Source organism: Stigmatopora nigra, chromosome 18, assembly GCF_051989575.1.
Source record: "Stigmatopora nigra isolate UIUO_SnigA chromosome 18, RoL_Snig_1.1, whole genome shotgun sequence".
In the NCBI taxonomy this organism is placed as follows: domain Eukaryota; kingdom Metazoa; phylum Chordata; class Actinopteri; order Syngnathiformes; family Syngnathidae; genus Stigmatopora; species Stigmatopora nigra.
In genome coordinates this window covers 4,321,464-4,348,588 of record NC_135525.1, presented here as the reverse complement: position 1 = coordinate 4,348,588, position 27,125 = coordinate 4,321,464, and the positions used below count along the sequence as shown (strand labels likewise).

The window sequence follows — 27,125 nt, the reverse complement described above, 5'->3', positions numbered from 1 at the left end:
AGATGCGCAACAATGTGCCGGCTTAAAGTTTTAATGCAATGTGCGAGGAAAATCAATCTCAATTTCAGCTGGCTGATGTCTTTCTTTCACCTCTAACCTTATTTTTATTTTCATTTTAGAAATAGATGGAGCTCTATATGCAAAGACCAAAATGTTTTAAAGGTCGTGCACAATCAAAACCACACTTTGACTTCACTTTTTAATGGAGAATGTAGCTCATAATAGCTCATTCAAGTTATTTTCTTTGTGTTTACATTTCGACTGCCATTGACTGTAAAGAACATTCAATCCCTTCTGAAAAAAGGGGGGAAAAAGTCTTACTTTTTGCTGGAAAATTAGATTTTCTTTTATCAATAGAAAATGTTACATGAATCCTATTGATGGTAAAACCCCAATTGTAGTGTAAGGTTTTGGCTGCCAATGTACAAACTCATTTAAATTCACTGCAAATTAATGTGAATAAAACTATTATAATTAAATGTCTATCATCTTCAATAGGAAATATTGACTTTTTAAAATTTTTATCTATTGGTCAGTCATAACAATCAATTTTTGTTTACCTTTTGGGTGATTTATAAGTGAAAGTTAAGAGCAAACATTTATTTTGGGTCAATAAAAAAAACGCCATTTTCTCAATAGAAAAAAAATATTATTCTGGGACATTATAAGTCCTTGATATAAATTCTGAAGGGTAGCGACAAACTAATAACTCGAACGCCAATGGGTCCAAAAAAAAAACAAGAATGAAGCGAGCAGCATTTTAATGAAGGCACACCATCTGCACGCATTGATTACTTGACTGCATTTAATTTTTTTTAGACTGGCATGATTCTTTTCATGATAGCAATTATTCTTGTTTATATTCATAAATCAATTAGCACTGGTGAGCAATGTCAGCCAAAACAAACGCAGTTCTAATGACCGAATCCTGGTTTTTGTTTTGTTTTTTTTGCACTTACCTCGCGACGGCGTGAAGCCCAGCAGGTTTGCTTAATTTTCCACACCACCGCTGCCACCAGTAGAAGTGAAAGGAAACAACTACAACAAGAGCAAACAATGAACAAATATTAACACCTGAAGACTGACACCTCAAAGTCTCAATGAGTTGGACGTCTATGGTGTCAATGCCCACCAGTGAGTTGCTGTAACAGATAATTAACTTTTGCAACTACCTAATTATTTAAATAGGGATAAATTAATTATTACATCTATTTACTTATTACCATCATCTACTGTCAATAGCAGACAACGCCATAAAATCTTTAAAATAAACAAAAGAAAAATATTCAGTAATTCATTTCCAATACCACACACACACACACACACACACACATAGATACATACGTGTGTGTATATAAATATTTGTATATATGTATATATATGTATATATGTGTGTATATGTATATATATGTATATGTGTATGTGTATATGTATATATATATATATGTATATATGTATGTGTATATGTATATATATGTATATATGTGTGTATATGTATATATGTATGTGTATATGTATATATATATATGTATATTTGTATGTGTATATGTCTAGGTATGTATATATGTATGTGTATATGTATATATATGTATATATGTGTGTATATGTATATATGTACGTGTATATGTATATATATGTATATATGTATGTGTATATGTATATATATGTATATATGTATGTGTATATGTATATATATATGTATATATGTATGTGTATATGTATATATATGTATGTGTATGTATATATATATGTATATATATGTATGTGTATATGTATATATATATATATATGTATGTGTATATGTATATATATATATCTATATATGTATGTGTATATGTATATATATCTATATATGTATGTGTATATGTCTATATATATCTATATATGTATGTGTATATGTATATATACCTATATATGTGTGTATATGTATATATATATATATATATATATATATATATATATATATATATATATATATATATATATATATATATATATATATATATATATATATATATATATATATATATATATATATATATATATATATATATATATATATATATATATATATATATATGTGTATATGTATATATATCTATATATGTATGTGTATATATGTATATATATCTATATATGTATGTGTATATATGTATATATATGTATGTGAATGAATCACGCAGCTATATTAATTTCCACATTGGCATGGATCACGAGCTTGTACAAGAACAAAGCAAATCACACCACTGCCTGGAAGACATCCTGTAATTCGATGAACTGGCGCTGGTTTTAAACCCATTGAACCCATCAGTGTGTGTGTGATATTTAAACCCGAGCGGGCCGTCGGTTTAGATGTACAGCATCACCGCATGAAACGTGATGATCCCGTCAAGGACGAGAAGCGACGGGGGACTTAAGAGAGAAAGTGAATTCCGCCGTGAGCGGCGGGAAACATTCAAATGGCGGGCAATACTTTTGTTTGTCTGCCTCAATGATGTTTAAGTGCAGTGGGAGACATTGAATTCGGTGGTCTGCCTCCCTCCCATTTCAAATTGTATTGATGTCTTCTAGGGAAAAATGTAAATACATTTGGAGGAGAAGGTAGATTGGATTATAATCTAGCATCGTCAATGGCAATGAAATAGCTATTTCACTGGCAGCTATTACTAGTTTATTGTTGTAAATGGTAATAAGCCAAAGTTTAAATAGTTCGGTCATTATAAGTAACTTTGGTTCCTTTTGTTGTTAATGGTAACCAATACATTTATTATTATTACTGTCCTATTATAGGTACTAAACAGAAGTTGTGCTGGAAGTTTTCTCCCTAAAAGACTCCCTAAATCCAGCTGTAATTGAATCCGATGGACGCAGGCGATAAGTGCACAAACTGTTTGGTAGGACAGGCCAGTGATGGGCAGGCGCCTCAGGCAACTATTCACAAGCATGATAGCTACACACATAATATGCTAGGCGAGGAAATGAACACCTAAAACCTAAACAACACCGCGTGAGGTCAGCGTCTTCTTTCCCATCTGGAAAAGGAGATTTTACAGACGGACACCCTGTCAAGTCAACATTCAGTTTGTTGATGTTTTTGTAGACAATAACTTTACGGTACTACCCCTTTGTCATATGAGAAACCGATCATACTGAATCTTGTTAGCTATGGGGCAAGCACCAGTGACTGACAGATGGACAAACAGACCAATATTATATTCAATTTAGAGTGACTTTAAGTCAGACAGGAGCTTCTTTTTTGTAATAATGTCATATTTGGCATTTTAGCAAAACAACAAAAAGGCTTTATGGCACACGGGTCGGTGAATCTGCGGTATTTGTGCAGCTGGATTAATGAATTGAAGTCATGATTTAAGATTTACGAACATTTTTGGGGTGTGATAAGTATACTGAACAGCATAGAGAGAAGCTGCTCTCTTATCTTAACTAGGTCTACAATGTCTTGTGTGTCTGTCTTGCTACTGTCACCAAGAAATTTATAATACGGATGAAATAAAATTCTAATCTAATCTAAATTTGCCTCATAGTTGAGGAATCCAATCTCTTCCTGCGTAGCGATTTTGGATTTTTTTTTTTTTTATTTGCATAAGGGATGATGATTTACTTGCAGAGTTATTCTGCTTATCGGTTCCAAGTTAGCCATTTGAGCGCACATACACACAGCCGTCAGTCTGTTAATGTGCTAGGACCCACTCATGCTTGATTTAATTTGCTTTCTACCTGACAATTTGTGATTTATGACTGTTTGACATCAATGAAGACCTAATTGAATGATTACTATGATGGGTTTAAATTGACTGCCGAGTGAGGCGCAATTAGTTGTAGAAAAATCAATGAGATGAAATAAGCAACTAAAGACACGTTTGGTTTCCTCGACAGATAAGTGTCAGGCATTAATCGTAGACTCGGACTCACCTAAAAAAGGTCACAAAGAATTGCACGAGGTCCATGATGCTGTTGTGTTGGGAAAATGCAATCTGGTTGGGAGGAAAGAGAAGAAGGACAAATATATTAGGTCATCTGGTCATTATTATTGCAAAATGTTTCAAATAAAAATGTAAGAAATAAGATAAAAGCAGTATAGAAGATGAATTAAAGAATTTAAAACATTTAACATTAAGTTAGGTTAGGATTTAACAATTTTTGGTCAACAATTTAAAACACCTGACTTGTCAATAGATCTGGGCGATATGACAAAAATTGTTATCACGATTAAAGAAAAATATCAGTCTATATTGATAATTATCACGATAACCATCACATCCTTTTTTTTCAAATTTGAAACTTTAAACTTCTTGAATAATTAAATAAATTACTTTTCTTGTTATCCAACTATGAAAGTAAATGTTACCTCAATTTATAAGAAATGAGAATATAAAATAAGATGATTTTAAAGAGTATTTTTGTTGTTCTGTTGTACAATATAGATAAGACAACTTCCTCCTTATAATAAAAAAAACCTGCAGAAATTCTGACAGGTCTCTATTTTTATAAATTAGCCTCAAACCAAATAATGGAAATAAATAATCAACTGAAGACACCATTGGCGAGGAGATAAACAACCTCACAATAACTAAAATTATTTTGTTATTTTTGTTAACATTTTGTGGAACAAAAAAAATAAATTAAATGTTTTTGTTAATTAAAATCTCTGTCAAATAAAATCAAAGTAAAATGGAAATTGTAGAATTGCAGGACAAAGTGTGTTATAACTCTCCCATTAACTGCGTTAAGACATCCGTTTAATTACAGAAATGTTCATTCGCTGCCAACCCTCCCGTTTTGAATGAATAGGATGTCTAGTGCTTCCAATGGCAGTCAGTGAATTACTTCATTTTGGGCACATCTACTGTTGCTTTCTCTAGATGCTAATAACTCCTCTGAAAGCTGAAAGCCTCTCTTTTCCATTTATTGTGAATTAATTTAGGATGTTTGGGCCTATGGAAAGCTTTAAATTGGATTTTATTCTTTCTTTTTGCAGCTGCCAGGCCTAAAAAAACTTCTCACTGCAACGTTAATAGCTCATGCCTGTTCATAAATAAGCTAGTTCTTGCCAGCAAATTTAATAGAAAACGTATTGGAACACCTCACTACTGTAGATGAGCTGATCCTAAACATACGAGCTCACCAATCTAGCGGCAGATATGAAAATCAATACAACACAAGCCAAAATGATTTGCAACTAGTCAGTCAATGTTGGTCTTAATGGAAAAATACAGTTCAACAGCACTCTAAGACATGAAAACAAGTAAATCGCAGAGATCAAATCAACTATTTGCATTAAACCCTCAAAGATAAATCTGCTTTTCTGATTGAGCAATGTTACTTTGGTAAAAAACGGGCCCCTAAAATCAAAGTTTGAATTATTTTATACTATAGTATACTGAAGTGCCAAAATGAAATAAGTCTACATTTAAATACATTATTAAAAACTTCATGAATAAATACATATGTAAATACGTGTATAAAAATGTATATAGATATTGAAATATATAAAACTTTAAATTGTAGACATACAGTGGTACCTCGACATACGAGTGCCCCGACATACGAGCAATTTGATATACAAATAGAACTTCGGGCAAATATTTATCTTGAGATATGAGACATATTTTGATATATGAGCATACAGCGGAGGCGAGAGGCTGCTCATGAGAACATCATGGGCACTGTCTCTCTCCCTGCAACTCTCGTGTAATGTCTCTACGAGCACTGGGCGGAGCTTTACATTTTTTCAGTGTTTTTCCCATTAGTCAGTGCGAATGGCAGAGTGATCGCTAATACGAGAGGAGCATATACTACTTTTTGTTGGCAACTGGTCGTGCGTTATCGTATTGTGAGGACATCTGTGAGCATCATTTGCGGAATATTTTGAAAGGAATACAAAAACACACAACTCTCAATAATTTGCATCTGAAAGTCAGGGTGGAGGCGGGGCAAATAGAGCCAACCCGGGAGAAAAATGGTATAACAATTTAAAACAAAATTAGAATTAAGTTTAACAAATAAAAATGTTTTTCCAATCCAATATCCTGTTTTTTGTTTTTATTCCCCCAGAGGGTTTGAACGAATTAATTTATTTTTAGTTCATTTCTATAGAAAACATTCATTTGAGTTACGAGTAAGTCGACATACGAGCTCAGTCCCGGAACAAATTAAGCTCGTATCTCGAGGTACCACTGTATATACACATACATGCAAACATGCATACAAATGAAATAAAACCTGAAATGAACATAAAAGAATGAAATAAGAGATTTTTTGATGCATCCAATGTGTATTTATTTGATTTTGGAACTCCCAGTCCTTCATCTGTCTCAATCTATTCCCGGCACAAGATTGGATTAAACAAAGTGTGTTCCAAATGCAAGCGATGCATAAATTGGTTATCTAGACAAATTGGATTGCTCCAAGGTCACCCGAAAAAAAAAGCTCTTTACCTGAATCTTGATGGGCCACGAGAAGTTACTGACGTAGACGTAAAAAGTGATGTTGGGGTTGCTCCTGAAGGTGAACTTCTCACAGGAGAAGCTGTCTCGGAATTCCTTAATGTTGCTCTTGGACACGATGGCCACCTCCTCGCCGGAGATGGTGCCCGCTGTTGGCACAAAAAGGACTCCATTGTTAATATAATGATAATATCTAAATAACGTAACACATAAAACACATCCCCAGTCAAACTATGAAAAAGAATACGCAAAACCCCCTTGGCATTAATGGATTCCACTTATTCGCACAAGTTAACCAGTTCAGTTAAACATGTCTAAAATAATTAAGCAGTCACTTAACTTTAACGACCAACCAGGAGGAGCAATAAATGTCGTCGGCAACGCTGATGCGTGTAATTTTTTAATATTAACGGCTATAGCTACACCTACATAAAATGAAATTAAGCGTGGTTTACATGTCATGTATAACATTTGCGGTCAATGTTGAGGGAGATGAGGTGTTGACGCCGGTTACAATAAGCACACTGAGATGTAAGGTTCTCATAAAATATTTACTTAATATAAACTGTAAAAGATGTTATAGAACGGTGTCAATATATTTCAATATAGCGTTAATATAGCGTTAACAAATTAACAAATTAATTGACAACTATTTGACAGTTGATAAATCCTTAGACTGTTTTCCCAAGTGTTCATATGCTGACTGACTTTAGTTAAAGATCTATGTTAAAAGAGCAGATTGTAAGAGCAACTTTGGTTCTTGAATGTCAACAAATGAGTAAATATTAAATATTCTCTTATCTATTGTGTTATTTAAATGTTGTAGTTTTAATTTTTACAATTGGTTATTTAAAACTAAATTTTTAAAAAAAGTTACTGTAGACTAGAATTCGTACCAGTCAAACAATGTACAAGGAAGAGGAAAAAAAGTATAGATAAGTCGCATCTTAGGGAATGCAATTTTTTATCAGACCAAAAACAAAGAACGAACATAGAGTAATACTTCGACATACGAGTGCCCCGACATACGAGCGATTTGAGATGTGAGTAGAATTTCGAGCAAATATCTAATCTTTTTATATATCATCTTGATATACGAGACAAATTTTGATATACGGGCATATAGCGGAAGCGAGAGGCTACTTATAAGGGGTACTGTCTTTCTGGTCGCAACTCCCTTGTGTAATGTCTCTACGAGCACTGGGCGGGGCATTGCATTTTTTTGTGAAATGTGTAAGGCTCTTTCTTTCAAAAAGGTTCCCAACCACTGCTTTAAAGGAAAGATAGTTACATGGAGGACAACAGGCTGAAAAGGTACCGGTTAATGTAGCCTTTACAGGTTTTTTTGGACTACCATAGCCCTAAAACAACAACAAAACTATAGCCTTAAAAAATAAGATATTTTGTAAAAAGTTGCACTTGAGTATTTGTCTCGGGCCCACCCAAACTAAGAAAAAAGTGCAACTCATCCTCCAAAGAAATTGTAATATAATAGTAATACAATTATTTTATTATAATTCTTTATATCTATTTGAAAACAATATTGTTTTTACATTTACAAATTTGAAGTACTTATTTTTTTTCATTGTATTTTAATTGTTTACTGATTATATGTAATGAATCAAAATGAGGACATAAGTTGAGTCTTCGCATAATTAATCGGTGACCAAGATAATTTGTAATAGCCCTCAATGAGTTGAATGTACAAGATATAAAGCAGGTGGCTGCTGTAGAGACAGTCAAGGACACTGCGGCCATTCACTGCACGCGCATTTATCTGCTGCCCTTCCCTTGTCCTCCTCCGCCCGAGCCGTCCAACGCAACACCTGACATTTTCCCCCGCCGCTAAAAACACCACAACCGGCGATGCCGCTCTTCAGCCGCCTTAACCTTTTTCCCCAAAGCCGTTGTTGATGTTTGAAGCCTACGCTTCCAATATAGCGTCCGCGAAGTCACGGCTGAGCCTCGCGACGAGAACCTTAAGCGCCTTTGGGCGGTGGTGCCGACGGTGGCGGCTCTACGAAGATTTCAATTAAGATAAACGCGCTCACGACGCGGCACTCAAGCTGTCATTTTCTTTTCTTTTGTTTCCTGGCGGTGGGTTAGAATGTCAATGACTGTGGGCCATTGACGCCAACGTGAATATGAAATGAGGGAAAATGTTACAATGTATGGAAAGTGGCCCATTTGCAAAGAGCTCTCATTTGCAAATGGATTTGTTTGTCACCTTGATAGACATGCTATTAGTACGTTACTCTTGCTAGGTTCGCTATAAAAAAAAATGGAGCAATGGAGTGCAGCTGTGGATGGATGCACTTCTGGAATATATGTAATAATATAATATAATTTCATTCATTTTATGAACCATTTATCCTGATGAAGGTGGTGGGGGGTGCTGTAGGCTATCCCAACTACTGTATTTTCTTGCATATATGCCATATTTATTGTTAAAAAAATGACAGAATCAGTCATACACACACTTTTCTAAGAATTTTTTTTTTCCAAGATAGTGCCATCATGCGGCAGCATCTCTGTCCACTCTAATTTGATTTTCGTGTTTTAAAGCCTTTCTATTTTTTGTAAATAAAACGTATTTCTTATTCCCTTACTTTTTATATTACTTTGTATTTTATACTTTTTACTTTAATGTTTTTACAACTTTGTGAGGACTGACCTGGCATCGAACCCAAGACCCCCTAACTGTGCGGCCGACGTGTTAACCACTTGCCTGCTAACTCAACAAAACTCTCAAAAAAAATAAAAATAAAGATACTCTGAGGAGGTATTCACCTCAATGGCAGCCAATGAGTTAAACAACATACCTGTGGATCCCACAGACCAGGTGATGTTGAGGTTGAAGTTGTTGGAGGCATTAATAGACATATCCAAGTTCTTGTTGGCCTTTGGATGACAAACAAAGATGGGATAGCACATAAAACAGAAAGCTGCCAACTGTGCACAGCTTAGCTGATGAAAATGCGTCATTGGTCAGAAATACACTCTAAGCGGTATTCAAGGAAAACAAGTCATTGAGTCATTACATAGGGTGATAATTGACTTATGAGTACTTCACTGGTGTCAACCAGGCTGAAGAGCAGAGTGGAATGCTATTAGCGTGTGAGTCATTTCTTGAAAAAAGTGGAAGAAGCGGAAAGTTTTGCATAAGTTTTGCTTTTTTTACGTTACCTGTTCAGGTGATGCCATGAAGTTGATGGCTGTGTAGTGATTATCATCTTCCTGGATGAGACTGAAGGTGAACTGGTAGTCGATAAGCAGGTTGTCTATGGGAGGAATTGAGAAACGTGCTATTAAAATCAATGCCGGTTGGATGTATTCACTGCCATTGACAATGATTGTGTTAAGACTATTTTAATTGGGTATGCACTGAGTGATGTTTCATTCACAGTGAAAGAATCATTGCCAACCCATACCAATCAAAACGGATCAGTCATCTATTGCTGTCAAATAAAAACAATAAAGGAAAATAGACACAAAGGGTGTTGATGTGCTTCCTTAGTTTCAGCGTTGTAAGTTCGAATTTTAACTTAGTGGTCAATTTAAAAACAGTTCATTTTTAGAGCAACTCTGGTTCCGCCATCACCGACAATGAGTTAATTGGACATTGTCAATTATAATTTATTTTTAACACAAACATTTCAAAAACAGACTGAAAGATATGGATATATTTAAATGAGAATTAATATAAAATAGTAATTGTTGTTTAATTAGCTGATATTTTGGGGTGGTAAAGTTTAAAAGATCACTATGTTATTGAAACTGTCGAATGTTCCATCTGAAATTCATATCTTTATTTTTTTCAGTAGAGGTTCAACGATGAACCGATACACTGAAAATTAATTAATGCTTAAATCTACACAGTTATTTAGTGATTGGACATCAGTCCTGATTGATGGCAGTCAGCCAGTTCATAACCAGTTACTAAATAATGCTACTATTGCTACTTCTATCAGAAAAAAGATAAGAGAAATATGAATTCATTCAATTATATTCAACATAAAATGAGACAATTTCTGCTCCATAATGCAGTATGGTCCTTGACATTGTCATAAAAAGCCTTTCCAGTGTTTGATCGATGTAAAAGAGAGCTGAAGAAGAGCAAGTGTCGCTGATGTGGAGAGGTTAAAACAAGCTCAGGGCATGAACTTGCCCTCTTGGCGTCACGCGATGGCATTTCGAAAGAGGACAAAAGCTTGGCCAGACCGCTGTCGTCTGACATGGAGGGGAATAAATAAACATATATGACGGGGCATGAAGGGCACTAACACAAAAAGCAACAGCAGTGACTGCATACTGCATACTGGGGCTGTTGCAACAATGTCATGTCACTCTGAGCTTTTAGACCCCAAATTAAGGTTTTCCACCCAATTTAACTTAAATATTGTTAATTGGGGACGCTTAATGGGGTTGAGGTTCACTTGTGTGACTTCGCTACGGGCAGTTGTGGGCTCGATTCCCACTGGAGGCGATATGATTGGGAGTGCGGATGGTCTTTTGTCTATGTGTGTTCCCTATGACTGAATGGCGGCGACCAGTCAAGGTTGTAGTCTGCCTTTCGCCCGACGACAGCTGGGTTAGGCTCCAACCCTTTCGAGGATGGACCATATGGAAGATGAATGAATATTGTATATGGTTTAGTAGATACACAGTACCAACAGTAACTTTTCCTGAGGCTAAACCCAGAGGTTTCAAACTTCTGTAACTTTTTAACCCTCCACAGATATTTGGAACATTTCTTCTGATTGGGAAAAACTGCTGTTTTGCTATCAAACATTTTGCGATCAACAATATCTCAAAATAATGAACCAACTATCAGAGTACCGTATTTTCACGACTATAAGGCGCACTTAAGTCTTAAATTTTCTCCAAAATAGACAGTGCGCCATATAATCCAGTGAGCCTTATATATGGAAAAAACAGAAAATCAAAAACGAAAAACCACCACTGTCGGATATTAAAAAAACACAAACGCCTGAACTGAAACAATACTGTTATATATGCAGATGCCGTCTTAGTTTACAAAATCTTCCATCAAATAGCTCCTCCCCCACTGCAAGATTTTATACAAAAAATCCAAAACATCAACAATGGCTGGCTCTAGAGGTGACTGTGTAGTAAGTGCTTCATACCTGGAAGTCAATTGCAATTACCGTATTTTAACGACTATAAGGCGCATTTAAGTCTTAAATTTTCTCTCCAAAATAGACAGTGCGCCTTATAATGCAGTGCGCCTTATAATACAGTGCGCCTTATAATACAGTGTGCCTTATATATGGAACAAATGTCATTCATTGAGGCTGCGCCTTATAATGCGGTGCGCCTTAAAGTCGTGAAAATATGGTAGTTAGCAACATAAATCTGATAATCAAGTTATCGATTCATGATGAGACCTCCTGTATACATCCCGAGACGAATATCGTGGTGTGGCACCGTCACGTGGGGAAAACAAGTTTGTTGTCCCTTCTTTAAAACGACTTATTAACAATAGAATTAGCACACGTGCAACCCGAGGGCAAAGTTCTCCTTCACCGTCCCCGCCATTAAGTGCGATAAGTCACTCTTCGTCATGCGCTTGACATTTTCACGACGACTCATTCTGTCAGCGAGCCCGGTTAAGCGTCAAGACGGCCCATCTGCCGCCTGACGGGAAGAAAAAGCCACGGAATACTCGAGTGCTATGTGTACTGCATGTGTATTAGTGTACTCACAGTAGCAGGTTCCTCGGAGTGGATTGCCAAGGTAACGGTTTTCGGAGTCACACCTGTAAGGAAAAACAGAAACTATTAACGTACAACAATTAACCTCTGCTATGTCTTTTTGTACTTTGAAAACGTTCATTATGAAACCATAATGACTCAAAAACTTGATCGCAGCACAGTATGAATTCTTTACATTGTGCAAATCTGACAGGAATTAAATGATACAATTTTAATGCTACTCACGGTGTTAGAAGTCAAATTCAATTTGACTAAAACCTGTCTACAAAAGTAGTTTAGCGAGTTAATTTAGTATGCAAGCTTTTTTTGGAATACCCTACAACATTTATACAATATCTAAAATTCATCAATGTCTTCAATATTTAAACAAATATTCATTAAATCAATTTCTCTTAAAATACTATATTAGAACTGACATGTTAGATTGGAATTCACAAGCTGTTGGTATGGTTAAAATACTATACAACATGATTATTTTATATATGCCTTTGTGTGTGTGGCTCCAGTTTTTTTTTACCTAGGTCTACAATGTTTTGTGTGTCTTGTGTCTGTCTTGCTACTGCAACCAAGAAATTTCCCAAATACGGGATGAAATAAAGTAACCTAATGTAACCATACTTGCAGTTGTTGTTCACAATTATTTTTTAATTAAAAAAAAAAGGTTATTCTCTAGAAATTGTCTAACACATGAGTGTTAGAAATACAATTTGAGACATTTCCTTTATTGTAAATAAAGTTACAAGTCTTGAATAAAGTAATGGGGAAAAAGAAAATATCCATTCACACACTATTGCTGCATTCTGCTTATCGGTCCAAGTTCTCGAACTTCAGGTTGGAAAGACAATGAGGCCATAATCAGCCTGTAATTAACATATGGCCTTAGTAAAATGACTGTAAATCAAGGGCCAATTAAACTATGAACATTGCTAATGACTGTCCCAACTCCAGAGGCTAAAAAAAGGGTTGTGAATGAAGCGAGGAAAAAAAACGGCACTGGATTGGCAATTACAGAATTGATTGCCTTGAGCAATTGTTGTTGTTTTTTGACAGACGTTCATGTTTCCCAGCCTGAGGCGTCTGTGTGGCATCTTGCAAAAAAGAACACACGCACACACCATCTGAACGGCAAAGATGGAAATTCGCATGACTAAAACGTGACCGAGAACGAGCATGTAAACGATCATTGCCATACTTGCAAGATTGTGCTGTACAAGACATTACTGTATATTTGAGTGACTCACTTCGACCACCTTTCATCAAGGTTAAACATCTCTCCTCTCATCCCTAAACAAGATGAGCATGCTAGAAAATGTCTGGAAGGACATGCTATCTTCACTTGTCTAAGTGCATTCCATCACAATTGGAATCAATGTAAATTCGTAATTACGAGCGGCAACATATGGCATGCGCTTCTCTTCAACTATGATTTCCCTCACAATGGATCACTTCTATTCAAGCATTTATGGATTTAATCATGAACAACAGACTCTTCACCTTGCTGCACTTAAACCGGCTAAATGGGTTATTATTACATCCCATCACAGCTGACACATGCGCTCCGATGTGCTAAAAAAGACTATTTAAGCTAGTGAATAGCCATTCGGGTCATGCAGTGGTGTCACGCTTGCTCTATTTTATGAGTTGTTAGGACGATAAGGCACAATCAGAGGCTCATGGAGGAGATGGTGCAAAGGAGGGCAGGCCACTCAGCTGAAGAAGGGACAAGCCTTATTACACTCAAGGTGGTACTTAGGAAGCTTTAAGGACAACATCATGAGCTTTTATACAGCAGCTCTTGGAATTTCACTAGATTGAAAAATCTTCTAATCCATTATCAAATGAATTGGAAAATATTTTTGACAGGCAAATAGTTACAAGACATTGAAAACTTAAATTGTGCTATTCCCATTTTTTTCAGAAAGTCTAAAATGTACAAATCTTGAATAACCCACATGCTGCTATTGATATTATTACTGTTTTTATACTTACTATATTTTCTTGCATATAAGCCGTATTTGAAACAAAAAAAAAATGACTGAATCAAGGGTATGGCTTATATGCGCAAGACTTGCAATAGTCTTTTTCACAAGTAGTTGTCGGCAAAGTAACATTTATTATTTGTTGGTTATTTTCTGTTTTGCAGTAAGAAAACAATCATTACTGAATTAATTAATTCCTTATGATATTGACCATAATAATGTACTTTTGATTCATACAGAATCTAAGAAATATCATGTTTGCTTTTTCTAGAGATCTTCTATTCAAATTATGACATTTGTATTGCTTTTAAAACCATGAATATGAAAGTAAAATTGTGAATCAGGGGGCGGTTTATGCGCGAGAAATTGTAAAATTCAACGATTTTATGGCAATTTTAAGGGTGCGACTTATACTCAGGTATGCGAGTGAATACATTAGATTTTTTTTAATAAAAGGAAAGAATATTTACTTTACAGGATTTTATGTTGAGTATTTTCATTCTTGTATTTGATTTTTTTCATGATTTAACAAAATAATAAAATGAAGAAATAGGATGGGGAGAAAATGCGAAATATTTTTTCTGTGATTCCACTCTTTGATTCCTTTTGTTATGGTGTGGCATTATCATACAGCTTGGACCGGGAGCGCATGTTGATTAAATTGAGATACAGAATAATGATCTGCGCTGTAGTCGATGTGTACGTGTGTGCACATTTGTCCGTGCGCAGATTAAATTAAGATACTACAGGGAGGACTTGCATGATAAAGTCGGCCACTGTATGCGCGTCTGTTATATGAAATCCGGGCTATGCATCCGGCCTTGCCTGTTAAACAGCCGGCTGATGTGCCAGCTGATATTCGCCTGACCTTTTAGATACATGGTCTAGATATTGTGTCATAGTGATACTTGATCATGTCACATTATACTCTGAAAGCACGCATTTAGTTTCAAAGCGTGCATCACTTAGAGCTACCTTAGGGGGAAGTACGCATACATTTGTCATCAGTAAACACAATTTATACATATTTGTAATATTGTTTTAAAAGAATAAAACATTTAATTAAAAAATCAAATTGAATATAAACTAAAAATACAATATTGTTATTGCTCCTAGTGACACTCGAACCTTTATTTGTGGAATTTTTTTTCTTCATCATATTGAACATTGCCTACTATTGACAAGAATAGACATCCAATTCATTAAAATTGAGAGAATAGCCGTGAATGTCCACATTTCAATGCTATTGGAAGCATTACTTTTGTACATTTGACCCATCCAGAAAAGCAGCTTGCAGCATGAATTAATAACCCCACAACTCACCCCAATATTCCTGGGCAGTATCCTATTTTAATAGCTTGTTTGCACCTGAGCATATCCATACAATGCACGGATAAATTAATAACCCTTCATCCCAATCCCCCTGTCTCATCAATCTCAGAGAATGATGATTGGTTTATCTGTAATTTGGGGTCATACCATATGTTTATAATTAAATTTTTAGGTTTGAGTGGGAGCATATTTTGACAGTTCACTGTGGTAAAAACATTCTTAGTACTCCATCTAAGGAATTATAAATATTGTTCATCCCAAAATCTTTATTATTAAGCCCAGATTGTTCTGAATGGTTTTATCTTTTATTTACTATTCCGTCAGATTTCTTTCTATACCCCAAGTCAATTTTTACTGAGAGTGAGATTCCTTTACCTCCATTAGATCTCACCATCCCTTGTCAGATTTCACTACCCCATCACATTTTGCTAGCCCTATCATATTTCACAACTGTTCTGGTCAAATTGTCATACCTCAATTTTTACTAACCCTATCAGATTGTTCTACTCCCCACAGATTTTACCAACACTATCTGATGTACAGAAACTCCATCATTACTCTCTCCCCGCAACTAACTTGTGTAATGTCTCTTTGGTCACAACTCCTTTGTGTAATGTCTCTACTAGCACTTTTTTCAGTGTCTTTTATTCCGTTAGTCAGTGCAAATGGCGGAACGATCACTAATACGGGAGGAGTATATACTACTTCTCATTGGCATGTGGTCATGCGTTATCCTATTGTAAGGACATTTGTGTGCATCATTTTTTGGATATTTTGAAAGGAATATAAAAGCAAACAACCCTCAATAGGTTGCATCTGAAAACCAGGATGGAGGCGGGGCCAATGGAGCCAATGGAGATAAAAGGTATACAAATTTAAAACTAAATTAGAATTAAGTTTAGTGCAAAGTTAGATTAGATTCATATTTGAGTGTGTCTGCATCATATCCAAGTTCCATCCAAATTCATTTAAATTTATTCATGTTATGTTACTAGCGCGTTGCCGTGCAAAAAGTTGAGCTCATTCCCGGGAGGAATTAAGCTCCTATCTCGAGGTACCACTGTGTACACATCTGCAAAACATACAACACCCCCCTTTTTGCACGCAATGCAGGATCCATTGTTTAACAGAACAATTGAGACCTGAGCTAATGTCGCCTGACTTCGTTACGATGTCCATTGCGCCGAGGCCTGATGGCCTTTTTTAAGGAAATAAGAGGGGGGGGGGGCTGATTACAGGTAATGAGATAGTGGACATTACATTAGCAAGCAGCACACAAGCCCAACTGTTAATCAATACAGCAATTGGATGACAGTACAAATATGGAATTACTCCAGCTCACTAATGTTTAAAGGTGCAAATGCATTTTGATTAGAAGATTAGATTCCTTAACATCACTTTGCACTGAAATTACGCTGCTTGATAATAAGGACGCTAATCAGATTAGTAAGAAATGAGAGTGAAAAAAAAAGGCATCCGTGTGTCATATGTTCCTGGCTTGTTTTTAATTGGATCATCAGTAATGGGCGGCAGGAAGCGTCCCAAATCTGGTATGAGGGCAAATGATTGGACTGCTGGTGTCTGCTTTCTTTTCATATTCCAGTCGCTTATTTGGGGCGACGGGAGGCCACAACACAGGCAAGACATCTGGCCAGAACTGGATAAGCAACATTTTCTTTTTTTTCTTGAAATCAAGGTAAATGATCGGTCGTGAAGTCCAAATTGATTGGACATCTTTCCGTATCAATTAGTTAATCTGGTGAAAACAATATAAATCTGTTATAATAGTAGGAGGAAGCTTTTTGTGTCACCTAAATTTCAACGGAACTGTTACGAAGTTAAAATTGAAATGTCAAATTATAGGTTGTACTGTAACAAGATTCAAATCGTAATATTATGAGATTAAAGTCATTTTGTTGCTTAGTTTTATGTAAATAAAACGGATGCTCTTTGGTTTTCCGAGCTGTAACTTTTGTCGACGTTAAGTATGTGTTAGCATAGTTAGGTAGTTGAAGTAATATTAGGAGTGAAAAAGTCGTAATTTATGTCATTTTCCAGTGTTTACGGTACCGGAAGTTGTTTGGTTTCAGGGGCATCAACTTTTGTTGACGTTAAGTCTCTGTGAGAACATTAATTTTTGGGAAATATTGGGAGAAAAAGTCAAAAAATAAAATAAGGTTAAAAAAACTGTTTGGGGTCATCAACTTTGATGACGTTAGATCGGTGTGAAAAAGATTGATTTTGGAATAGTTGGGATAGTTTGTTTTTAATGCAACTCTGGTTAGTCTAGCACGATCAGTGGGAGCCAATGAGTTAAAAAAAGGCCCTCTGTGCCCATTCTGCTCACAAATAGGAAAGTGGGCCGCTAAGTGGGGACGGTTCAGCCACACCGGGGGCAAAAATGGACCCAGTCAGCAGTAATAATGCCGGTGGTGCACTTTCTGACCAGCAACCATTTTCTCTCTTCCATCAAGAGAGCAATGGGGGGAAAGGGATCCAAATTTTAAGGCCCTACTCAGGAAGGGTTGCTGATCTTCAAAAGGTCACATAATCTCCAACAATGACAGTGGCGTAGAGGGGGGGAAAAAACAATTAGATGCAAACGTAGCTCTGAGGTTATCCTTGAAATACAAGTGAGGCTCTTTTGGCTTTCAACGTTGATTATGCAATTAGGAGAAAAAGGTGAGTGAAAGTCAGCAAGCCTTAATGTGATCCAAATCCCATTAATTTTTGCTTAATGTGTGTATGCTTATCTGTAGTGTCCTTTTGATTTCTCCTTGACAGTCACAATGACTCATTGAACCTTGCCAGACCCACGAATGATGGTATAAAGGCGGGGTTCCAACACGTCAACTGATCCATGCCGGCCTCCGTTTATCATTTCTTTTCATGGTGTGCTATTAATCATCCTGTTTGATTTCATTAATTTAATGGCTACGATTGGTGGTGCTTGACGTCTGCTTGATTTAAAATAGTAGCCCTGGCACCACCTTTACTCCACAAATGAGTAGTTAAATGAGAAGTATAACAGCAGCCATATGATTGGACATCATTGAGGTGAAAAACAAACCCTGAGGAATGTTTTCAAATTGCCTGAAATCTTGGGGCACATTTTGATGTTTTATTTCAACATATCTGAAGCAGCCCGACTGTATATTTTGGCACTTATACCTAGCTACTGCTGGACAATACAATTGAAAGTTTCTATTGGCATTTTACATATATATCGTCATTATCGCCATGAAGACCAATTCCAGCTACGCAAATCTTTGCAGCGATAGGCTTACATATACCAAAGGACCACTACCAATTGCCCCCAAGATGTGCCTATCTTCAATCAATAGTTAACCAATTGGGTCACCCCAACCTACCGCGCAAAACAATTAAAATGGCAACAGATAGTCCACACAGAGAGTCTAATTCATCACAATATCATTATTATTGAATTCAAAAGTATTTATATTATGCTACCTTAAGAAAAACAACCTTTTCAAAAGTCGAAACCGCTATTTTCAAGTATTAGTAGATTATTAAATATCTTTATGCTTTTGTGATGCTTCTGTTTACACTGGATAGTTTTAGGTTGCAGCACAGTTTGATGGGTTTGACATTAGTAGCAGTTCAGTTTAATGTCACTTCAAAAATATAGATGAGAAGGAGACAGTGTCATAATTATTAGATAATTTTAACTACTAAAAGTATCAAAAATGTATCATAATTTATTTTAAAAATAGTCCAAGTAGTCATGTGTTATCCTCTTGAGGAAATTTGTGTCAAATTTTAGTTCAATTAAACAAATTTTAGTACTATTAAACCACTAGTTATTTGTTACTTTGTTAATAGATGGCGAAATAGAACAAACAAAAATGTTTTTTAAATCCAAAATCCCATTTTTGGTGTTTTTTCAGAGGGGTGGAACGAATTAATTAGTTTTTAGTTCATTTCAATGGGAAACTTTCCTTTGACTTACAAGTAAATCGACATACGAGCTCAGTCCCGGAACAAATTAGGCTCATATCTCGAGGTACCACTGTATAGAATATGTTTGATGTTTCACTACCATCCAGTTCAAATGGATTGGATGTCTAAATCCATCAACTAAGTGAGTAGATCAAAGAATTTGAGCATTTTACACTCCCAAAGACAATGTAAAGATTAGACAGAGTACATATGGTGGAAATTAGTTGAAGTGTGTGGCCATGACTGATGTGAATTGTAGACAGTCATTGTAAAAGGTGCCCTCAGCCACAATTCTGATGTTGTGTACACGTGTCAAGTACTCACAGCTGGCACTGGTCCCCCTTGATGCCCTTGGTGGTGCAGAAGCATTTGCCAGTTAGCACCTGGCACATATTGGCGTGGCCATTGCACTTGCAGGCTGGATAGACAGAGGGACAGAATACAGAGAAAAAGTGAGAGAAAGTCAAATAATAGGGGAAAAAAATCGTGGTCTGCAGTTGATGACAAGAGGACGGGCATTGGAGTGACGCAGCGTCTTTTCAGTTTTGGCAGGGAGCCCATTGCACGTAGATAGCTACTTTTTAACGAGTAGGAGGTGGGTTATGTTCAGCGGGGGTAGTTGGGAACACTGTTCGCCTCTTTCTGTAATGAAAAACAAGTCTTTGTCCCCTACCTAAGATGACATGGCATTCCGGAAATTTTTCAGGTAATGCTTTGAGGCTTGTATAGTGCCACTGACTTTATATGACATATGTTCACGACACATTGAACAAGGGTTTCAGTTAATTACTGTAAATTGCAGAGCAATTTATAAATGTGATTGAGGGGGCTGACAGATATGCAGGCTTATTTCACTTTTTTAAGCTTTGATTTGATAAATAAATCCATTGTTTTTTAAAAAAAGAACATTTTGGAATAATGAAAATATAAAATTCAATCAAATTCAATGGTATTCCCTTACTTTAATTCTTTATTAAGAAAATAAAAAACAAATAAAAATATACAAGGACAAAAATATTCCAGCATATTTTATATTTTGTAGTTGACAAAAAAATACGAATGAATATCTATTTCCTCATATTACTATATATTCTAATTAAAACTTAATAAATTTCCTTTTTTTCTTAAAGAAAAATGCGGAAACCCAGTGTCCGCCTCACAGTTCTGAGGTTGAGGGTTCGATCCCAGGTCGGTCCTCACTGTGTGTCGTTTGCATGTTCTGGCTAGGCTTGCATGGGTTTTCTCTACGTACTGCAGTTTCCTCCCACATCCCAAAAAACTTTGTTGAACACTCTTAAATGCTCTGAGGTATGAATGCGACCACAGATAGTTATCTGCCTACTTGTGCCCTGCGATTGGCTGGTCATCGATTTAGGGCGTGTCCCCCCCCTGTCCCCATAGTTGGCTGGGATAAACTCCAGCACCCCAGCGATCCTCGTGAGGATAAGCAGTTCAGATGATGAATGAATGAAAAAAAATACTAAAAAATCCTTTAAATCTAATACACTAAGTAGATTCCCAGATTGCGGCATAATTGGCTGGGATAAGCTCCAGCACCCCCCACGACCCTTGTGAGGGAAGGCGGTTGAAAAGATAAAAAAAACTACAAAATCCTTTAATTATGATCAACCATGTAGATTCACAGATTGCACTGATTACCATGAACAGATGTTATCTCACACCACAACACTTCTACTCCTGCTTTCTAGACTGCCAGCAACAGCAAGTTTTAGGTGATGAATGTAACCAATAAAAACCAAGTAAAGAAGCATTCAGGTATATTAATCAATTATGTATGTTGTCATGAAAAAAATTAACACTGCAATTCATATAGACTCCAATACAGATGGTGCCAGAAGCCAGCTGGAATGAACTGTTCTATGACGGATCACCTTGTGTCCCACCAAATTAGCAACTAATTATGTTTTAGTGCCATTGACGTCTATCGCCATCAATGGCACTGAAACATTGAATGTCAACATTTTGAAGAATGCAAACTGTAATATTTCATTTTTGCCTGCTTTTTAAAGAGTTTAGATTTGTGACTTTACAGTGGCCAAGCAACTCTCTATTCATTAATGTGATGCCCAACACTGCCATCTGTTGGCTATTATCCGGGATGGGTGGATTTGAATGCTGCAGCTGTTTCAAGAAGAAAATCAAACTCATTTACCTTGGCATTTGCCACCGTTGGTAGGGTCGCCGTGGTAACCGGCCATGCAGGTCTGACAGTGGGGACCTGTGGTCAAGTTGCGGCATTGCTCGCACACGCTGCCGTTGATGCACGTGCTGTGGCCATTGCACTGGCATGCTGACGTCAAAAAAGATGTCATTAATATCCAGATAGTGAGAATTCAATGGTTCATATCTCACATGTACTGAGAGATTTGTGAGAAATTCTACTCTGACTGAAAATACTTAATAATAATGATTTGAATTATACTGTATAGAATGCAAATTCAATCTATAAGGCATAAGAATTACTATTATTAATTTAATCATTATATATGTGTATGTATATATATATATATATATATATATATATATATATATATATATATATATATATATATATATATATATATATATATATATATATATATATATATATATATATATATATATATATATATATATATATATATATATATATATATATATATATATATATACACATATATACATACATGTAAAGTAGTATATATCAGAATTTAAAAATATCTTGACTTCAAACTCACTATAAAACATTTTACATGTAACAATTTACATTTTTGTCACATTTGAATGAATGCCCAATATCTAAAGCCGCAAATGTTAAATACAGCAAATTTGATGTCAAGATGCTTGTCATGTTCTCACATTACAACATGCAGTGTGTTTCTTATCAGTAGCGTTCACAATTTACGTAATATGACAAGCATAAGGTTGCATGGGTCCACAGAGACGGATCACTTTCCCGTGCGCACCGTAACAAAAAACTTGAATAAAGAGCGACCTTTTAAACATGACACACCGTCGTGTATTTGCGAACTGAAATAAAAGTGACTATCTTACCAGGACAGTGAATAAAGGACCACTCGTAGCCTTTGTCTTTGGGGCAGAGGCCCGGCTCCACGGTAGCGTCGGAGGAAGGGGACAAGCCCCTCTTGATGGGCCCACGAAAGGAGCCCTCCGTGCACAGGCCCTTCCCCGTGCTGCTAGGGTCTCCACACCAGCCACACTCGGGTTGCTCCAGGCATTGGCCACATGTACGCAAGCCAGAGCAATTCTGAGCTGATAACAAAAAGGAGAAAATTAAATGCAAAATCATAGCAAACAATTGCTTCGGCACCATTAAAGGCAATGACGTCAAATTGATTTAGACTGGAGTGTGAACAAAAGAAATTGAAATCTTCATGTTACAATGCAGTAGTGCAAGTCGTTTTTCGGTGGTTTTTTTTCTACCATTCGTCAGTGCGAATGGTGTATAGACTACTTCTAGTTGGCAAGTGGTCGTGCCTTATCCTTTTGTGAGGACATTTGTGTGCATCATTTTCTGAATATTTTGAAGGGAAGAAAAAAGCAAAAAACCTTCAATAGGTTGCATCTGAAAGTAAGGGTGGAGGGGAGGCAAATAGAGCTAACCTGGGAGAAAAAAGGTATCAAAATTTAAAACAAAATTAGACTTAAGTTTAGTGTAAGGTTAGATTAAACTTATTTTTGAGTGTGTATGCATCGTAATCCAAGTTCATTTAAATTTGTTTATGTTATTTTACAAGCGCGTTGCCCTGCAAAAAGTCCCCCCACCACTCCGTAAAATCTGTCTAATTTTAGTACTGTTTTTTCCAATTCAATATCCTGTTTTTGATGTTTTTCCGGAAGTACAACTGTATATCTATGAATGAATTACAACTAAAGAGCTAAAATTGTAAGGCTAAAGTATTGAGACAGTATATTACGCGATTTAAAAATCCAAGGAAATTATTTCAAAAATAATCAGTGATTAGTCAATCATCAAAATGTGAAATCACTACTTTGTAAGATTTCCTGGGAGAACGTATTATACATGACTACCAACAAAAAATATAATAGTGAACAGCCATTGTTAGCAGTATGTTGAACTGAGGGCCTAAAATATTATATTATATATATATATAATATATTAGACCCGCCAAATACTTTTGTGATCATTTTGTACATTTCCAGGGTGACCTTGGTGCTAACGTAGCATTGTGAGGCGACACCACGATGAAAACGTTCAATTGGATTTTGTAGCAGATTAAGGTGCTTTCAAGTGCTTTACAGAGAGGCATTAACGAGTTATCTGTTAAGCTGTCAGAACACCAGATGTGAGAAGAGATACAAGGATCAGTCATTCGCTTTTCACTCATTATCTACCATTGACAGCGATAAAACGTCCAATCCATTTGAAGTGGGATGGCGGTCAGCCTTTCTAATGGATTGGACGTCTAAGAGTGGAAAACTAATTCAATTTCATAGCAGAAGAATGAAAAGAGCCATGTGATTGGACATCTATCACTGTTAATGTTACCCAATGGGTTAAAGATTTGACGCAGACAAGTCTGGAAAAGTAAAGAAGCGCCAAGAGTTCCAAAAACGCTTTCGATCCAAAATCAACGAACGCAAGATTGCTGGACGAGTCGCCCGTGGCCACTTTGTTCGTTGAATGCCGGCGTCATCTTCAAAAGACAAACACCAAGTGCGCTTCTTTCTTCTTTTAACTACCGCTTATGTCAAACGAATCTGCAGCTAATGGATGTGTTGCCAAGACGACGACGCGGCGGCAATCAGTCCAAAGTAAGGCCGGTTAATTGTATTGTGACGGGAAGAGGCATTTTAACAGAGCTACAGACAAGGCCTCATTTTTGTGTCTCGGTACATGAAAAAAAAGATACATAAAAAGCACATCTGAATCAATAGGATACAAAGACAGACTCAATTTGCCAGTGGATTTTGACATATAAATCAATCTGAGCAAATATGATGCTGGCTTTGAGAAATGAATGTTTTTTTATGTCTTAGAGGTGCCATTACAGCAACGAATTAGGTTTTTAATCCAAACAAAAATCAAAACTCTGAGTAAAATTTGAGAGATATGTGAAGGATTCTTTTTAAGCAAGTGCATTAAATATTGGAAAAATAAATCAAACTTATTTCTGTCATACAAGTAGGGGTACCACAATGAATATACCAATCTAACCATAACATTTATCAACTATTTTGAGTCAATTTTCCTCAAAAAAATTCTATATATATTTTTTTTTTACAGTTTTAACTGTGTAACTTTATTTTTAAGTGCATGAACTATGTTAAAGTGCTGGATTAGATGCAGGTTCCGAGTAAAAAATGAATTTAAAAAATCCTAGTAATAAATTATCCAAACCAAACTCCTGCTCATTCAAACAAAGCAAATAAATATTTTATTCCATAAAATTAAAATGATCATAACTGTTTCTGTGGTCAAAAGATGCCAAACTGGGGGAGTTTTAAACCTACACTTTCAACTAATAAACTTTTTCAAATAAAGACTTCAAGGCTTAAAAAAAGAAGAGTTAAAGTATTCTTTTAGAACTTAAATAGTGTCATAAATAAGCCCCACCATTTTTCAAATGGCGAAATAGGTGAATAGCCGCGATGTAAGAACAGTGTTTTTGTGATGTCTACTTAATATTAGTTGAACATTTAAAACCATGTCTGCACTATTATTTAAAGTAGACAATGCCCACCAGTTCATGTTTGTATTATTGTTCCTCTACAATTATCTTTTCATATACCGTATTTATATAACGCGCAAAATTTTGTACAAAAAAACTGAAGCGCGGGTGCGCGCTATACATGAAACCCGTTAAAACACTGCCCTATGCCGGTGAAAAAGTGCCCTCCGCAGTTGTCTTTTGTCATGGTGACATGTGTTCAGCATTTGCCTGTTACCAGTAATGGGGCAATCTTTGGTGTGAGCTGAGAAAAACTTTTTTTTAAATGTATACCAATTTTTAGTCGCTAATTATGGGTGCATATTGTCATGCTTTTGAATGGTCGGACGCCTGACCCGCACTGAATCCATGGTTGTATTAACTCATTGTCACTACTATACACTCAAGATGAGGTGGTGACAAAAATCGATAATTAATTCATTGCCAACAAATGTATTCATCAATTACTTTCGACTTTATAAATAAAATCCTCAAAGAGTCAATTTTCAGCTGGATCACCAAGGAAATGAAACCACGGGACAGCCAATACACGCAACAAATTGGGCATCACAACCCCCCCCCCCCCCCCCCCCCCCAAAAAAAAACTTTTCATATCCAATCAGTAACCATAAACACAGGGGGTGACTTTCCCTTTTCATTTGTCATCAAGCTCGGTAGGTACTCACCTAGGCAGTCTCCAGTCTGCCACTCTAGGCACTGTCCGTAGGGGAAGGAGATGACGTAGGCTGACGAGTCCACGCAGCGGCGTGCACTGCTACACCACATGCACTCCATGGCCTGGCTGGTGCAGTTGGCACAGGTGGTATGCAGCGAGCACGACTTCTTGCACGGGGGCCGCGAGCTCTGGTTGGGATTTCCTGCAAGTAGGGAACAAAATACAGGAGATTCTTGACTTCCTGGAATTATTATTAACAATGTGTACAGTGTGTTCCTTTACTTGCTAAGCTTTCCTTTCTTGACAATTGGCTGCCTTCACCAGTGATTACAATCTGGAAAGTTATTGAATTTTTCCAAATGGAAGCTACTCAAATATTCTTTTATGTTTTATTAACAAAGCAGCTAATTTTTGGTTTGTTATTGAAGAATTGTTAAAAGCGAAGACATTTTGAATTTAATTTTTTTTAAGTACACAATCTATGACAATAAGGCTGGTCTTCTATCACACTGAGCTAAATAAGTTGGTTGGTCACTTTAATGACTGCAGAATGCTAATTAGGAAAAGTTAGAGCTAGTTATTAGTGGTTTAAATAAATATCACAATGAATATTGTAGCTACAGGTTAATAAAGAAAAAACTGAACTGTAATTTTTTAAATGTTGCATCTTACATTACGTCTTAGTGAAGTGATGTCAGACTGTCTTTGAACAGAACCCACAGACTTGTCAATTTTTTTGTAGCAAGCCCATATTAATAGATTAAAATAGGCTATTTTTTCACACTAAAGTATAAGTAATATTTCTAGCGAATTTGATTTAATCAGAGACCAGAAATTATTATACATGCTTGTCACAATAAAATGGAAATGGCTAAAGAGGAGTCTGTTAATGCAATTATCTCTTATTCCAAAACCTGTAGCCTAAACAACTTTATAAAATACATCTGTTGGTTGCACTACAGTCTAAGTCAGGGGTCGGGAACCTTTTTGACGAAAAGAGCCAATAAACCATTCATATTTTCAAACATTATTCCTTGAGAGCCATACTCAGAATTTAAAAGTAAAAATACATGAGAATGTGAGCATCTATTATTCATTTCACCACTTTAAAAAAAGTCTCAATTCTTTTGAAAACATATTTTCACTGTTGCTAATCAATAACTATCAATGAGAGAATGCATGCAGTAGAGTCTAATGAAGAAAAGTTATGATTTAAAAATGTGGAGAGCCATATTCGCCCATCAAAAGAGCCACATATGGCTCCCGAGCAATAGGTTCCCTAC

General features: G+C 36.1%; 1 protein-coding gene across 1 annotated transcript in view; it reads right to left on the bottom strand.

The window, feature by feature from the left end:
- atrnl1b (attractin-like 1b) overlaps positions 1-27,125 on the bottom strand; it is a 48,224-nt gene that overhangs the window by 10,514 nt on the left and 10,585 nt on the right. The window contains exons 16-25 of the mRNA XM_077739030.1: positions 25,853-26,044; positions 22,528-22,746; positions 21,647-21,784; positions 19,798-19,891; positions 12,194-12,246; positions 9,654-9,748; positions 9,290-9,368; positions 6,459-6,616; positions 3,934-3,995; positions 960-1,038 (exon numbers count right to left, since the gene is read on the bottom strand). Coding sequence (XP_077595156.1) covers positions 960-1,038; positions 3,934-3,995; positions 6,459-6,616; positions 9,290-9,368; positions 9,654-9,748; positions 12,194-12,246; positions 19,798-19,891; positions 21,647-21,784; positions 22,528-22,746; positions 25,853-26,044 — 1,169 coding nt within the window. The remainder of the gene's footprint in view (positions 1-959; positions 1,039-3,933; positions 3,996-6,458; positions 6,617-9,289; positions 9,369-9,653; positions 9,749-12,193; positions 12,247-19,797; positions 19,892-21,646; positions 21,785-22,527; positions 22,747-25,852; positions 26,045-27,125) is intronic.